Source organism: Bos indicus, chromosome 2 (genome assembly GCF_029378745.1).
Source record: "Bos indicus isolate NIAB-ARS_2022 breed Sahiwal x Tharparkar chromosome 2, NIAB-ARS_B.indTharparkar_mat_pri_1.0, whole genome shotgun sequence".
Classification (NCBI taxonomy): domain Eukaryota; kingdom Metazoa; phylum Chordata; class Mammalia; order Artiodactyla; family Bovidae; genus Bos; species Bos indicus.
In genome coordinates this window covers 104,601,965-104,618,186 of record NC_091761.1, presented here as the reverse complement: position 1 = coordinate 104,618,186, position 16,222 = coordinate 104,601,965, and the positions used below count along the sequence as shown (strand labels likewise).

At 51.6% G+C, this 16,222-nt stretch overlaps 1 protein-coding gene across 1 annotated transcript in view; it reads right to left on the bottom strand.

The window, feature by feature from the left end:
* Nucleotides 1-3,979: 3,979 nt before the first annotated feature.
* Nucleotides 3,980-16,222, bottom strand: part of IGFBP2 (insulin like growth factor binding protein 2) — a 29,053-nt gene continuing 16,810 nt past the window's right edge. The window contains exons 2-4 of the mRNA XM_070771955.1: nucleotides 7,861-8,090; nucleotides 6,697-6,837; nucleotides 3,980-4,500 (exon numbers count right to left, since the gene is read on the bottom strand). Of these exons, the coding sequence (XP_070628056.1) occupies nucleotides 4,336-4,500; nucleotides 6,697-6,837; nucleotides 7,861-8,090 (536 nt within the window). The 3' untranslated portion in view covers nucleotides 3,980-4,335. The remainder of the gene's footprint in view (nucleotides 4,501-6,696; nucleotides 6,838-7,860; nucleotides 8,091-16,222) is intronic.

Here is a 16,222-nt window from a genome sequence, read left to right as displayed (position 1 = left end):
TGCTGACCAAGATCTGTCTAGTCAAAGCTATGGTTATTCCAGCAGTCATGTATGGTTGTGAAAGTTGGACCATAAAGAAAGCTGAGCACCAAAGAATTGATGCTTTTGAACTGTGGTGTTGGAGAAGACTCTCAAGAGTCCCTTTGACTGCAAGGAGATCAAATCAGTCAATCCTAATGGAAATCAACCTTGAGTATTCACTAAAAAGACTGATGCTGAAGCTCCAATACTTTGGCCACCTGATGCAGAGAGTACTCACTAGAAAAGACCCTGATGCTGGGAAAGATTGAGGGCAGGAGGAGAAAGGGATGACAGAGGATGAGATGGCTGGATGGTATCATCAACTCAATGGACATGAATTTGAGCAAATTCTGGGAGATAGTGAAGGACAGGGAAGCCTGGTGTGCTGCAGTCCATGGGGTCACAGAGTCCGACACGATTTACCAACTGAATGACAACCAGTCACATTATCCTCTGCCTAAATTCCTTGACTCTTGAGCGCTTTCAGTCCAAAAGCCTTTAGCAAGATACCCAGGTCCTTCCTGGTGGGCCCTCCTCCCCTTAAACCTCCCATTCCACAGGCAGCCTTGGCCTCAGGCAGGTCTCCACGGCCACTGGGTAGCTCATGCTGGTCCCTCTGTGTGAACCCCGCCACACACACATGCACACACTCACATACACACACCACTCCTTTCTCCAGATGCCTACTTCCTCCTTACGCCTGTGTTTTCGCATCTCCCAAGACACAGATGCCCCTCTTAATTTCACCGGGCACTCTTCTGTTGGTGGCTGGTTCCCTCCACTAGAATGTCAGCCCCTTCAGGTCAGGGACCATAATCTTTTCCTTCTTTATATTGTAAAACCCTAACAGTGAGCCAGGATGCAGTACAACTGCATGTGTGTGTGTGTTAGTTGCTCAGTTGTGTCCAACTCTTTGCAACCCCATGGTCTGTCCATGGGATTCTCCAGGCAAGAATACTGGAGTGGGTTACCATTCCCTCCTCTAGGGGGTTTTCCTGATCCAGGGATTGAACCTGCGTCTCCTACATTGCAGGCAGATTCTTTACCATCTGAGCTACCAGGGAAGCCTACAACTGCATGTAGGCAGCATTTATTATATGACAAAAATGACTTTATATTCTCAAAGCAATTCTTTGAGAGAAATTATCTCAATATTTAAAGATGAAACAAATGAGGTTCAGAAGTTAGAAATGTGTCCAAAGTCACCTAAGTCAAGGAATTCCCTGGCAGTCCAGTGGTCAGGACTGCACCTTTACTGCCAAAGGCCTACCTTCAATCCCTGCTCAGGAAATTAGATCCCACAAGTTACGTCGCACAGCAAAAAAAAAAAAAAAAGTTCACATACGCTTTTAAGTAGGTACAGCCCAAATTCCAAGACTGCCTTATCTCTAAACTCATGCTCTCAACTACCCCATCACATGGAGCTAGTATTCCAGACACAGCTGACAGATAGATGAAGTCACTACAGCAGTGATTCTCCAAATTCAGAGGGCACAAGAACAGGCAGTCCAGAATAGATTCCATTGATCGCAAGTTTAACAAGCATCCCCCAGCTGACTCAACCTGGACTCCTGGGACCAACCCTTAAGCAAATGACTCTTGGAGATCATGTAAACTCAGATGCAGTTCCCTATATTGCCACACAGTGGCAGTATAGCCCCGGTGTTCATCAACTTCCCGTCTTTAAAATTGGAAGAGGCGGTTAGTCCCAGAAGGTGAGCGATCAGCTTGACATCTCTGATCTTCAGAGATCGCTGCCCGGTCAACCATCTTCCCACGTGGGTGCAATTAAGCTTTGCCTCTGAAAAGGTTTCTAGGTCACACTATACATCAGTCAATGCGTTTCCTGTAGCAAGAGCCATAGCAGAAGGGTGCTCACGCACCCGTAAAAATCCACCTCTTCAGAGAGTTTAAGAGTACAAGGAGGCTGTGGGCAAGTGATATGAAAATGGGCAAAAAGACTGTGGCATCCTCAGGAGAACTCTGCAAAAACATTACAGAAAGGATCCACGCGAGTTAGCAACCCTGGGGCACGTGAGCTATGGTGGGGGCTGGCGTGAGCACTGACCCCAGCAATGGCCGTAGCTTCTGGAGCACAACCGCATCTGTTGTCTCATATCGATACCACGCTGTTATCAATTGGGTGACATTAGGTATCAACCCTGTTGAGGCTGAAATCATCCCCATTAGGTGAGGAAAACTGAGGCTCAGAGGTGAGTAATGTAGCTCTGGGCAAACGAATAGTAAGTGGTGGGACAGAATTCAAACCCAGGTTTCTCAGTTTTTGGTAGAAAGCAATAGAACTTTAATTACATTAACTAAAACACCTTGCCTGTGGTCCACTCTAGACCAATTAGGTCAGAATTTTTGATGGCAGGGCACAGCCCCAGGATGAGAAATTTTTTAGTGCCTCAGTCGATTCAAATTAGTTAAGTTGAAAACTGCTGCCCCACCCAGGGCAGCAGCCACTGGCTGCCGACGACAGCTGAGGTGATTGGAGAAGGATGGGGGAGCACCCCTCGTGAAGGGGCTGGTGACCCACAGGGCACAGATCCAACCAGTGCCCAAAGCCCTCTAGACTCTCCAGAACCTCCTTGCTTCTGCCCACAGAGGGCAGTATAACTCAGGGCTGAGCGGCAAACCCACCTAGGAGTCAGGGGACCCGGTCCCAGGCAGTGCAGGTTAGGCATCTCTGAGGGCCTTTTTCCTTACCTGTGAAGCTAACAATAGCATCTTATTTGTGGATTCCTGAGGACTAACTGAGCTTTAATGTACTTCCGGGGCAACCAGACCCTCGCCGGTACAGCCCAGAGGCTCTGGCTGGGGATCTGCCTGCTCTGGGGGGCGTGCTTTTTTCTCTTCTCTAAGTGAAGTTCATCTCACCCCCAGGCTTGGCCCCAGGTGTCCTTCTGCCTCCTTCCTGAGTTGCCAGGTGGCTGATCAGGAGGGTGGTGGCTCAGGCATGGCTGTCTCTGGTCCCCTCCTCCACACGGGAAGGGGTGCGATGTCACAGAAGGGGCGCTGTGGAAAGTAAGGCCGTGTGAACAGTGGGCCTGAAAGCAGGAGCACCACTTCCCCGTGGCCTCCTGCAAAGTGGAGCTGTTGTTTAGCCACTAAGTTGTGCCCAACTCTTTGAGATCCCATGGACTGTAGCCTGCCAGGCTCCTCTGTCCATGGGATTCTCCAAGACAAGAGCACTGGAGTGGGTTGCCATTTCCTTTTCCAGGAGCTCTTCCCAACCCAGGGATCAAACCTGCATCGCCTGCATTGGCAGGCAGAGTCTTTACCACTGAGCCACTAGGGAAGCCGGCCAAGTGGGGAGCCCCCTGGAATTGGCCGGGGCTGGAGATGCCAACAGAACCAAGTGGACAGAATTCTGCTTCAGAAATAGGGCCTGTGTCTGTGCCCTTTCCCTGGTCCCTCAGCTTTAGCCAAGAGGTGCTGTTCTGGAGCCAGACAGCTCCTTGGGCCCCTCAGCAAGCAGGTCTGAGACTCCCAAGTCACAACAGCCCCACTCACTTCCCTTGGGGGTGATTACATGTCTCCTGCGGGGTAAGAGAGCTCTCCTTAATTGGGGGGGCCAGAGGACCCCAATTCCAATTTCCAGGATCCCTTTCTTCCTCTGCAATGTCATCTCAATGTGAGATGGAAGAAGAGACACTGGGGTCCACCCCTCCTCCCCCAGAGCCCACCCAGGGGCAGGGGAGGTTGGCCAGACTCCTAGGGCTGTGCTGGGGGGCTCCACCTGGATTCCTGACTTCCTCCCGCCCCATCCATCTCATTTCTGTTATGAACCCGAGGCTGGCCTGCCTGGCTTCCCCACACAGTCGGGGCAAAGCTGGAGGGAAGGAGGCTGGTAAGCCTCAGAACCTCTTTTGGGCATGGGAGTTGGAGGAGGTTGGGGGGTGAGGGGGGTGGGGGGTGGGGCAGCAAAGACTCAGGCAAAAGACACACAAGCTTTATTTTTCCTTCCTTTAATCTTAAGCAAAAGAGACACAGGGGTTCAAAAATAAAAATTTCTTTTTTTCCCTCTCCCAAACATTTACCCCAGCTCCGCCACTGCAACCATCCCCTTCCTGCCCAGCAGGGCCTCGAGCAGGGAGGGTGCAGGCATCTCCGGCTGGGGAGGGGGAAGGTGGGGAAGGGGGGGGTGGGTGTGTGCCGAGCTCGGTGCCGGTCTCTTTCGAAATATAAATACACATGTCAGAACTCCTGGAAGCTCCGCCCCGCCACCCACCACGCATGCGCTCTCCATGCTCTGCCCGCTCCGAAGAGGGGTGGAGGTGGGGGTGCCAGGCACCGGCTGGCTATGGTTTACTGCATCCGCTGGGTGTGCACCCCTCGAGCCCCCTGCTGCTCGTTGTAGAAGAGATGACACTCGGGGTCTCCCCGGATGGTGGGGGCTCCCTGGATCAGCTTCCCGGTGTTGGGGTTCACACACCAGCACTCCCCACGCTGCCCGTTCAGAGACATCTTGCACTGAGGAGAGAGGAGGACATAGAGGACACCCCGATAAAAATGAGGGGTCTCACTGAAATGCAGGCTCCTGTTCTGAGGTCTGGGTGTACCTGCCAATTCCACACGGTCATTTACGCTCCAGTGTGACGCGTGATGCTGGCCCAGGAACTGCGCTCTGGTTATTAGCAAGGCTGCTGGGGGTGGCTTCAATAGAAAGGCTTGGCCCCCACACGTGGGGAGGTCCCATCCAGCTGCCGACCCAGTGTACGGGATAGTTGGATGTACACTTGTAACGGGAGGTCGGGAATGCACATAATGGTAAAAGGTGCTGGGCGTGGTGTAAGCAATCTCTATGCTGCTTGCTTACAGTTCCTATCTAACATACACTCATTTACCTCCACAATCAGCTTGCGAATTAAGTACCAATGTTTTACCACTTTATAGATGATCAGAAGGAAGCACAGACTTGGCTTGTGTCACAGAGCTAGGGAGAGTCACCGCTGGTACACCAACCCGGGCATTTCCCTGGTGAGAGCCACAGATGGTATACCAACCCGGGCATTGCCCTCCCAGGGTGCCTGCTCTTTCCCATGAGCCAATTCGTCTTGAAAATCCCGTTTATCCATAAGGTTTGGAAGAAAAGATTGCTATTGCTTCTTTGGCGCTCCAAACAAAGTAGCTGGCTTACATTTAGAGGGTAGGTGTGCTTTTAATGGCAGACTGATATTTCAAGGGACAAAGATGCCTGGGCTAAGAAGATGGGGAAGTGAGATCCCCTGGGGTGTCAGGAGAGCCCCATACCCCATCTTCTGGCTCCACACACCCACCTTTCCTTTTAATTTTTTTTATTTGGTTGTACCAGGTCTTAGTTGCAGCATGTGGGATCTAGTTCCCCCATCAGGGATTGAACCTGGGCCCCCTGCACTGGGAGTGCAGTCTTAGCCACTGAACCACCAGGCAAGTTCCCACATACCCAGCTTTTAAGTCAGCTCCAATACCCACTAGGATCACCAGGGGAGCCTTTGAAAAGCCAGTGCCCAGAAAGCACCCCAGACTCACAAAATATGGATGTCTGGGGGTGGGGCCCAGGCATTCGTATTGTTTAAAGCTCCCTAGAGAAGCCCGTTGTGCACCTGGGCTCAGATCCTCCACTGGAAAAGAGAATGGCTGGTGGAGCCCACACTCTCTCAATCCTGCCTTACGTGAAATGCGCACGGACCTCTTCTCCCTACACAAGGGATGAGCCTGAGGAAGTGAGCAGTGGGGCAGGTTAAAGGACAACCCACCAAGATTAAACAACTGGTAACAATCACCACTATAAACTCTATGTGGTTAGGTAAATACAGATATACACGTAGGTCATTAAAAGGCATATGAACAGAGTGGAAGGGGGAGGAAAAGGGGTTCTTTTCTTTTAAAAACTTAAACTTTCTTAATTTTCTCTAATGTATTCATGTTGTTGTTAACTGTTTAGTTGCTAAGTCATGTCTGACCCTTTTGACCCCATAGGACTCCAGACCATCAGGCTCCTCTGTCCATGGGATTTCCCAGGCAAGAATACCGGTGTGGGTTACCATTTCCTTCCCTGGGGATTTTCCCAACCCAGGAATCAAACCCGAGTGTCCTGCACTGGCAGAGATTCTTTACTGCTGAGCCACTAATGGAAGCCCTCTTCTATTACCTATTTTAGTAATATTTCAAGTGGTGTTTCTCCATTCTTTGAGATACTGGGAAACCAGAGAGGCTACCTGGTTTTAAACAGTTTAAGTCAAGTGATTCTGGAAGTGGGGTCCAGGGACCATCAGCATCCCTGAGAGCTGGTTAGACACGCAAACTCTCGGACCCCACTCAACCTTCTGAACGGCAATCTCTTGCGGCCGGGTCCCCAGAATCACCGGCAGGTGATTCTAATGCTCAGTAAAGTCAAGAGGTGCTGTTATGAGGCCCTATCTCTTCTCCAAGAGGCTCCCTCTCATACTAACCACTGCTGGCAGGTAGCCGGGGAATTGAAGTCAGCCTCGGAAGGGACTGAAGCCAACAAGCCCCGCCCCACCCTCCCTGGCCTGGCAGCTGGCATCCCCACCCTCCTCGGCTGGCATCCCTGCCCTCCTCCTCGCAGAAGACTGGTCTTGGGCTCAGCGCTGAGACCTCAGGGGCTTACTGGCGGTATGGGAGGCAAGAACAAGGCACACCCAGGCCAGGGACACCCTCACTCACCTGTTTGAGGTTGTACAGGCCATGCTTGTCACAGTTGGGGATGTGTAGGGAGTAGAGGTGCTCCAGGGGACCCCGCTCATCCGGAAGGCGCATGGTGGAGATCCGCTCCAGGACCTGGTCCAATTCCTGCTGGCAGGGGGTCTGCAGGCACAGGCACACAGAGAGGACACTCAGAGTGAGAACGGGTTCACGCAACGCCAACCCCGGCACAGCTTCAGAAAGAAGCCCGTGTGCAGAACACCACTTTCCCAAGACCACACAGCAAGCTGGCGGAACCAGGAACTTCCGACACCCAGCCCAGCAAGCTCACTGCCTTACCACCAGGCCCCGCCCCCCTCCAAGAGAAAGTCAGCCTGCAGGTGAGTCTTCCCTCCTCTCCTCCCTCCTTTCAGGGGTCAAAATGGGATCTACTTGCAAACAGTGAATTCAAGTATCTCTACCCCATCCAGTGGCCCAACCATCATTCCCTTCCATAAACCCATCCAAGGGCCAAGACAGCAGAGCTGAGCTGGAAAGAGAAGAGGGGTGGCTCAGTGAGGGTAGCGTATTGCAACAAGAGTGGGCAAGATCAAGTGGTAGTGGTGGGGACGTAGTTGCTAAGCTGTGTCTGACTCGTTCGATTCCATGGACTGTAGCCTTTTTTTTTTTTTTGCGGGGGGGCGGTGCTATATCTCAAAGCCAAGCAGTGCTTCCGCAGTAGCTCAGCAGTAAAGAATCTGCCTGCCAGTGCAGGAGATGCAGGTCACTTCCTGATCAGGGAAGATCCCCTGGAGCAGGAAATGGAAACCCACTCCAGTATTCTTGCCTGGAGAATCGTGGAGCAGAGCAGCGTGACGGGCTACAGTCCACGGGGTCACAAAAGAGTCAGACACATCTTAGCAACTAAACAACAGCAATGAAGCCGAGCAGAAATGTGGAGGCTTTAGAAGCGAGGGACTTCAAGAACCCATACGTCCAGCCCATCTCACAGCCAAAGATGCTGAGGCCCTCAAAAACACACTGACGTGCCCGAAAAAACACTGAATGTTAGCAGCGGAATCAGAAAGAACTCTGCCCGCAGGCACACAGGACATGGATCTCACGGCAGTGCTCCGGACCCCTGCTGCCGGGACCCTCGCTTTGACCGTCCTCCCACCCCTCCAGCCAGACCCGACCCTCTCTGACCCTGGCAGGTGGCGGCCGCAGCTTCTTGGGCTCCTCCAGGCCGAGGTGATGTTTGCCACCCTTGCCCATCTGCCGGTGCTGCTCCGTGACCTTCTCCCGGAACACGGCCAGCTCCTTCATGCCGGACTTGAGGGGCTTCCGACCGGCACCACCTCCACCTCCCATCAAGTTCACGTTCCCGTCCACGTGGTTCTCGACCAGGCCTCCCTCAGAGTGCTCCTCGCCGTTGTCTGCAGGGACAGAGGAAGAGATGGAGAGCTGCAGGTCTAGCTTCCCCAGATGTGAGCTCTCCAGGGATTGGCTGACCCTGACAATGACAAGAAAGGGGATGACCAACGTCTCAGTAACAGCGCTAAGCAAGATACGTGGGCGATCAATTTCAGTTTCACAGCCACTAGGAGTACCAACATCCCCCAGCTTCTACAGACGGAGAAGCTGAGGCTCACGGAGGTCAGCTTCTTGACCAAGATCACAATCCAGGATGCGAACACAAACTCTGACTCCAGAAAGGAGCCTGGGCCACCTACTCTGCTCTGTCCGTATCCCAGGAGGCCAGGCAGGGTTGGGGGATCGAGTGGGCAAGGCCCTCACCAGGGAACGGGATTAAGGCCATCAACTCTTCCCTAGAAACACCTCTCAGATTCACCCACCACTAACCTCCCCTGTTTTAAGTCTTCATCATGTATGGTCTGAAAAGGCGCACATTGGATGAGTTTTTGAAATTCAAGCCACAGAGAGCACTGGGCTGTGTGGTGTATGGTGGTTAGTGAGGTGGAGAGTCAGGTCGCCACCAGAACTCAGTGTCCAACACCGCCTCCACCGTCATTCTTCATCAGCTCGCCTGCCCCCTCTTGTGCTGCCCGCGTGGACACTCCACTCCTACAGCGCGACCCAGGGTCCCTGACTTGTTTCCTGGTCTGTCTGTGCATGCTGCCCCGCCGCCCCACAACAGGGCTTCCCTGGTGGCTCAGATGGTAAAGAATCTGCCCGCAATGCAGGGGACCCGGGATTTGATCCCTGGGTGGGGAAGATCCCCTGGAGAAGGGAATGGCAGTATTCTTGCCTGGAGAATCCCATGGACAGAGGAGCTTGGCAGGCTATAGTCCATGGGGTCACAAAGGGTCGGACACAACTGAGCGACTACCACTTTAACCCATGGCATCGAGAGCTCCCAGAACGGGAACAAGGACCACGCTGTAGTTTTATCTTATTGCAGGGCGTGTAGCCTCATATCCAGATGACTCTCCGAGGTCCACCCATTAAGTTTTTGAACTTTCTTAGACCCCCAGCCAGTCAGCCACAGGGAACAGCTCCTACTGTGTGCACAGCTCATGTGGCATGCCCCACACCCCCGCCATCTCACACAGGCTTAGGTGTGTGCAGCCAGGGAACAGTGAATGGTCTGGAAGGGTCCTGACCAGGGAGACCATGTCCGGAGAGCTCTAGGCAGGCCAGGTTGCACACAGCCCCTAACAGACACAGCAGGGGCCTCAGGGCCTCAGACAGCCTGCAGCCGCCTGCAGCCCCAGGGAACACTCAGGGCTGTCTCCAAACAAACCTTGCACATTTTCTCTTCCCCTTTAGCGCACCTCCAAAAACCTACAGTCTGGATAACAAACCCAAATGTCTTACGATAAATCCTTCCACACAAGAATTTCAAGCAAGGCGCTCAGGACTCAGTAGTCCCTTCAGAACTCAGGCACAGCGTGGCGGGCTGAGGCTCGCTGTCCCAGGTAGTGCTGTATGGAGGAAAGAAGCTGACCCTTACCTGTAAAAGGAGGGCCCGTGATAACCTCTCTGGGTTGTTCTGAGCTTTGGTGTTCACTCCCTCATGAGCTAAGGGGTGGGACCCTCCTCCGTGCCTTGGGGAGCCAGTACCTACATCCTCCAGGGGACCAGGCACCAGCAGGGTCCCCGCAAACAGAGGAGTTCAACAAAGGTTGGCTCCCATCCTTTCCCTTCACACCAGACCTGCTGCCTGTGTGTCAGATCTCACTAACCAGAGAGGATCCCTTTAGAACCTGGTACATTATTTCCAGACTGGCGAGCACTGGTTAGCAGGGCAGACTCAGGCTAAATCCCAGCTCTACCATTTTTTATACCAGCCTGTATTTCTCCTACATATATACTCGCTCTGTGCCTCTGTTTCCTCAACTGCAAATTGTTGGATGATAATAGTTCCTACTTCACAGAACAGTTGAGTGTATGTTAAAGGGAAAGCTGTTGAGATACGGGCGGGCGCAGAAACTACCCCTGTTGGTGGTGATTACTTTGATGACGAAAATGGTAATAGTGATGATGGGATGCTGATGACATCTGCCTCAGTGATCCGCTACGCTGGCCCTGTGGAACTTGACCCAGAGACAGGAAGCAGAGGAAGATAAGTTTCACAAGCCTCAGAACAGCAGTCACCACGTCCGAGCATTGTAAAGCTGTGATGCTTTCCCAACAAGACAGGGAAAATCAATGCATGAAGAACCCTGATGGTTCACAGGAGCACTGCTCCAGTAAGCCTGGTTTCTGCATGTCTGGTTTCCAAGGCCACCACAAATAAAATCAACAAAATTAAAAGGAATAAGAAGGCAGGCATGTTGTCAGCGCAAGAAGTACCAAATGGCAGAGAGGATAGAAGACAGTTAAAAAAAAACAGACAGAAGAACTCTGGGGATGTTCAGTGCCCCACAAACAACTCCACAGCCATTGATGACCCCTGAAAACTTCCACATTGTGTGGCCCAAAATAAGATTCATGTTGATAATATGACCTTGTGTGTGTGTTAGTTGCTCAGTCGAGTCTGATTCTCTGTGACCCCATGGACCATAGCCTGCCAGACTCCTCTATCTGTGGAATTCTCCAGGCAAGAATACTGGAGCAGGTTGCCATGACCTTGGGGCATGCAATAAGGGAAGGGGTAAGCATGTCAAGTATTCAGTATTTAAAAAAAAAAAAAATTTTTATATCCAAAATTGTTACACTTTAGGAAAATAAAAATTGAAGTCTTTAAATGAGTAAGCCTTCTGAAACCCAGAAAATGTTTCTCCAGAATGGCTATTTCCCCAGAGGCTCTGAGTAGCCCTGATTCTATCATAAATAGCCAAATGCAGGTGACTCCCTATTCCAGAAACCCCAGCACCACCCGCAGGGGAACGCGGGTCTGAAGCATCTGACACCAAGTCGGGTGGGAATCGGGATCCACCGTGGTCTACATCAACCTGCCCCAGACGCTCCTTACCCTGCCCACCTCCGCTTTCTGTCCTTCAGGCCCAAACAGCAGAAACCCAGAGGCCCTAAGAGAAGGCGCTCCTGGTTCCCCAGCTCAGCTACTGGCCACGCTCCCCTGAATGGGGGGCTGGCTACAGCTTTCCTCTGGAGTGTTCAGGCAGCTGAGGTCAACCACAAAGAAGATAAGATCCCCCTCTCCCTCCTCAGATATCAGAGGTGGAGGGCAGCAGGCTGCAGGGAAGGCTTGAGAGAATCTGAGATAAACCCGGCAAATAAACAGGATGGTCTGATCCAGGTAACCCTCCATCTCCTTCACGTTAACCTTGATGCGTGTGGCAGATGTTGGCACGAGTGGAGAAGAGGACTCAACCCCAGCCTCACCGCCAGTTCTGCCATTTCCGTTTTTACAGGCTTCTTTGGCCCTGGACCCGTGGGGCAATTTCAGGCTCTCTGCCCCCATCCCTGCTGGCACGGCCCAGGGAACACAGGAGGAAAAGAGCAAGATGGTTACAAAAGCCTGCTTCCACCAGGAACCCGGCAGGACCCCATGGGAAAGACAATACAGGAACCTGCGGATTGCCCTCGCCTAGCCCCAGTTCACCCTGGGCACGACCCCGACCTCACCATGCCCTGCCCAGCCAGCTTCCTGCCCCACCGTGGCAGAATTTCTGTAGACCTCAACACTACTTCCAGCACTCCAGACCATGCATTCTGCTGACCAGGGAACTAGACAAGGGCTCTGGGAATCTCCCACCATTTATGGACCCATCCGCTCCGCTGTCTGAAGCTGTGACGCTCAGAAGCTCACTTGGCTCCTCTCTTTTCATGGGAAGCCACCCCAAGGCTTAGATGAATACAGCCTGTCTCCACTGTGGCTATAATCACACCACCTTGGGTTGGAAGAGGGCAGGTCAGCCTGCGTGTTTAGTCCTCTCGAGGACTTTTGGAAAGGGCCCACTCACAGGAACCAATGTCCGGAACATTCTTGAGGCTGGGGTCTCCTAACCTCAGCACTACTAGTCTTGGCACCACAAGATTCTTTGTTGGGAGCTGTCCTGCCTGAGGCGCCCAGCATCATCCCGGACTTCCACTCACCAAATGCCAGCAGCACCCGCCCCAAGTTGTAATCATCAAAAAATGCCTTTGAACATTACCCAATGGCCCCGGGAGGCGAAAATGCCCCCAGGCGAAAACCACTGTTCAGGAGTTAGGCTTTCTCCAGAGGCCTGATGCTCTCCATGGCTCAGTGCTCAAGACCCCCAGCCCCTCACAAAGGCTGTACCCGCCTCCCCGCCTCAGCTAAGACCCCCTCCACCACGGCTCCATCCCCAGGCATGCCTCTGGTCTCCGAGCCCGCCTTCTTGGCGATGGTGGTGGGGACCTCAGAGAACTGGCAGCCTGCTGACCCCTCTTTCCCAACTCTCCTGGGCACTCGTACCACTGTGCCTAGAGCTGAGCCCACAGCTGATGCTCAGAACCAGGCCCTCGGAAAGCTCTGGAAACACTGGGCGGAGGCAAAGGGTACAGAGGAGAATGCTTATTCAGAGCCTCCGGCTCCTGGCAGGGCTGGCCTGCTCATCACGGACCACGGTGGGCACAGTACCCAGAGCCCCAGGAAATGTTTTCATTTCTTTTTAAAATCAGAAGAAAAAATAATAAACTTTTAAGTCACAGCAAACATCCTCATATAACACTGATACGTGTGCAGTTATAAAAATATGATTTTAAGCCATTTTTTGTGGGGGAAGGGGCCCATGGAGGCACACATGTCTAGGGCCCCCAAGTCATATAAAATCGCCCTACACTGGGTCCCAGAAGACAGGGCTCCAGGAAGCAGCCTTATCCCAGGAGGACAGAGGCGGTTTCCTGTCCCGAGATGTCCCTGACCGTTCTGAGCTGAAGGTCAGTTTGCCTACCCTCACGGAGGCCGCCTGGGCTCCAGGGTATGTTCCTGGAACCCACTCCTTTATTGATTTCATCATTGCCGATGAAAGCGCTAATAAGATGAGGAAATCCACGGGCCTGGTTCGCTGACGCAGGTGCTGACGCCCCCACCACCTTGAAGTGGAAGCCCAGAGCCAGGGAAATGCAATCGTTTCCTGGGATGGAGATGAGAAAGGCCGGTAGGCTGAGAAGAGCCTTGATTCCTTGACTGCTCCTATTACCAGCCAAAGAGGTTCAAGCACTCAGCCTACAAAGCCTAATCGCTTGGCTGAATCCCAGCTTCACCACCGAGCTGTGCAGCCCTGGACAAGTTACCTAAACTCACTGTGCCTTCACTGCTCATCTGTAAAATGGGCACAAACAGGATCCACCTCCCATGGGCGGCAGGCAGGATCCCAAGGGCGGCATGCATACACAGTGCCGAGCACACAGGGCTGGCCCTCCCTCGGGACGAACCCACGCGGCACCCCTCCCTCTGCGGGACAAGGACATCAGCACATGTTACCAAGCTCTGCCCATCTGTTCTCTTATAGGTGACAGGGCAGTCCGCAGGAAAACATTCCACAGAAGAACTCCAGCTAGAGATGGAATTTGCCCTCAGGAACAAAAATACCAAGTTGGAATTTTTTTTCTTTCTGCCTAGGAGAGTTTGGTTCAGAATAATATTTATTAAGCAACACTTATGTATGCAGCTCCATGGGCTGCAGTGCAAAGGTCACTCTAAGAAATGGTTCTTAGCAACCCGAATCACTGAACTGGAAAAGCCTGAAGGCTTCAGGATGACTGACAGGGAACTCCAAGACCCCTGACGAGATACTGCCTAAGGATTAGCAAGCAGTAACTGTTCTCTGCCTAGTGACCCAGGAAATGGGTCAATGCTATAGCAGGCAGTTTCCTAATGATACATAGAAGGTCAAGCTTTTCCAAGTGGGGAAGTGGGGATGATGATAGGAGAGTAGAGCGCACCTGTGGGAGACTTGTAGGGCAGGGAGAAGGCTGGTCACACAGCAGAGACACTGTCCCAACTTCACCCCTTACACACCTGGAGGAAAGCTGAGTGAGAAAGGCAGAAGGAAGAGAAGAAATGGATGAGGTGTCCCATTTTACAGACAGCAAACTAGAGGCCCAAAGGACCAGTACCTGGGTCTCCAGGAGCATACACAACCTCTCTGCTATTGTTACAAGTGTTCCATAACTGGCCTGGGGTCTCCACACTGCTCTGTGATCCAGCCTTCCTAAACCTACCCGAGGAGGGTGACATTCCAGCTGCCTACTTCTATCCATAAATACTGAAACTTAATTTTGGGCACAGCCCTTTCCCCCTCAGTGTCTTCTTGTTTGATTGTAGCACTGACAACCTTATTCAACGAAGACCTTTGTGTCCAACAGACCCTTCCTCTCATGAAATGTTACTTTCTCGTACTGCAATGCTCTGACCTCTGCTCCATTTGACAGCTGGCAGGTTTGATTTTCTTGGGCTCCAAAATCACTGTGGACAGTGACTGCAGCCATGAAATTAAAAGAAACTTGCTTCTTGGAAGAAAAGCTATGACAAACCTAGACAGCGTATTAAAAAGCAGAGACACCATGTCTGTATAGTCAAAGCTATGGTTTTCCCAGTAGTCATGAATAGATGTGAGAGTCGGACCAAAAAGGCGGCTGGGTGCTGAAGAATTGATGCTTTTGAACTGTGGTGTTGGAGAAGACTCCTGAGAGTCCCTTGGACAGCAAGGAGATTAAATCAATCAATCTTAAAGGAAATCAACCCTGAATATTCATTGGAAGGACTGATGTTGAAGCTAAAGCTCCAATACTTTGGCCACCTGATGTGAAGAACCAACTCACTGGAAAAGACCTTGATGCTGGGAAGACTGAGAGCAGGAGAGGAAGGGGGCAATACAGGACAAGATGGTTGGATGTCCTCATCAACTCAATGGACTTGAGTTTGAGCAAACTGCAGAAAATAGTGAAGGACAGGCAAGCCTAGCATGCTGCAGTCCATGCGATCACAAGAGTCAGACATGACTTCGAGACTGAACAACAACAATTTCCGATTTAGAATAAATCTTAGCACACTCTGAGGAAAACAAGCCTTAAGACTCTAACAGCAACCCCCTACCCTTTCCTGCTTATGCACGGCTGATGAGAAAAGATCTTTTCCAAAAACCATCACACATCTTCATCATAGGTCAATACATCTCCTTTTTTATTCTAAAGAAATCCTAGCCATTTTCCAACCTTCTGTCTCATAATTATTCGGAAATCTAAGGGCTGAGGGCACCATAGAGATGATCTAACCCAACCCTAAATCCATCACTCATTCTCTCAGTGAACTCACTTCCTTCAACAGGTACTAGCATCCCCAGGCCCTTCGAGAATACACTGCAAGTAACAGGCTAGGGGAATGTTGGCTCCTTCCTTGGTTCCATCCCGGCTGCATACAGAAGTCACATGGCTCTTTGTTGATTTCCCCCAAAATGCACTTAACCTTGACATATATGTTGGGCAAAAACATAAATACTAACTACCATCTTTCTCCTCCCTCTCAGATAACTTCTCCATTAATATCCATAGCCATGGACAATTCATTCACAAACTCGAATGGTCAGGAGTCAAGAGCCCTGAATTCCAATCCTGGCTTTGCCACTGACAGGTCACCTGTGATTTGGGCCAAACCCTTTAACCTTTCTGAGCTCTAATTTCTCAAAGCTGAAAAAAAAAAAAAGAAGAAGAATCACTGTACTTAAGTGAAGGCTGGAGCTGAAGCTCCAATACTTTGGCCACTTGATGTGAAGAGTCGACTCACTGGAAAAGTCTCTGATGCTGGGAAAGACTGAAGGCAAAAGAACAGGGTGGCAGAGTATGAGATGGTTAGACGGCATCACCAGCTCAATGGATGTGAATTTGAGCAGACTCTGGGAGGTGGTGGAGCACAGAGGGGCCTGGTGTGCTGCAGTCCATGGGGTCACAGAGTCAGATATAATTTAGCAACTTAACAACAACAAAAGTGAAGGCTGCTACTTAAATAGTCTACAGCATTTGTAGACTCCCAATGTGGGCAACCAGGCCTTGGAAGAAACACACGAATCATCTAGTTCTGGAATGAGTAAAATGAAAGGTGCATTTGTCAGGCAGAGGGGAATGGTGGGTGATATCTGATCTGCAGAATGGCCAAATGCATGGAGTTGGGGGTGGG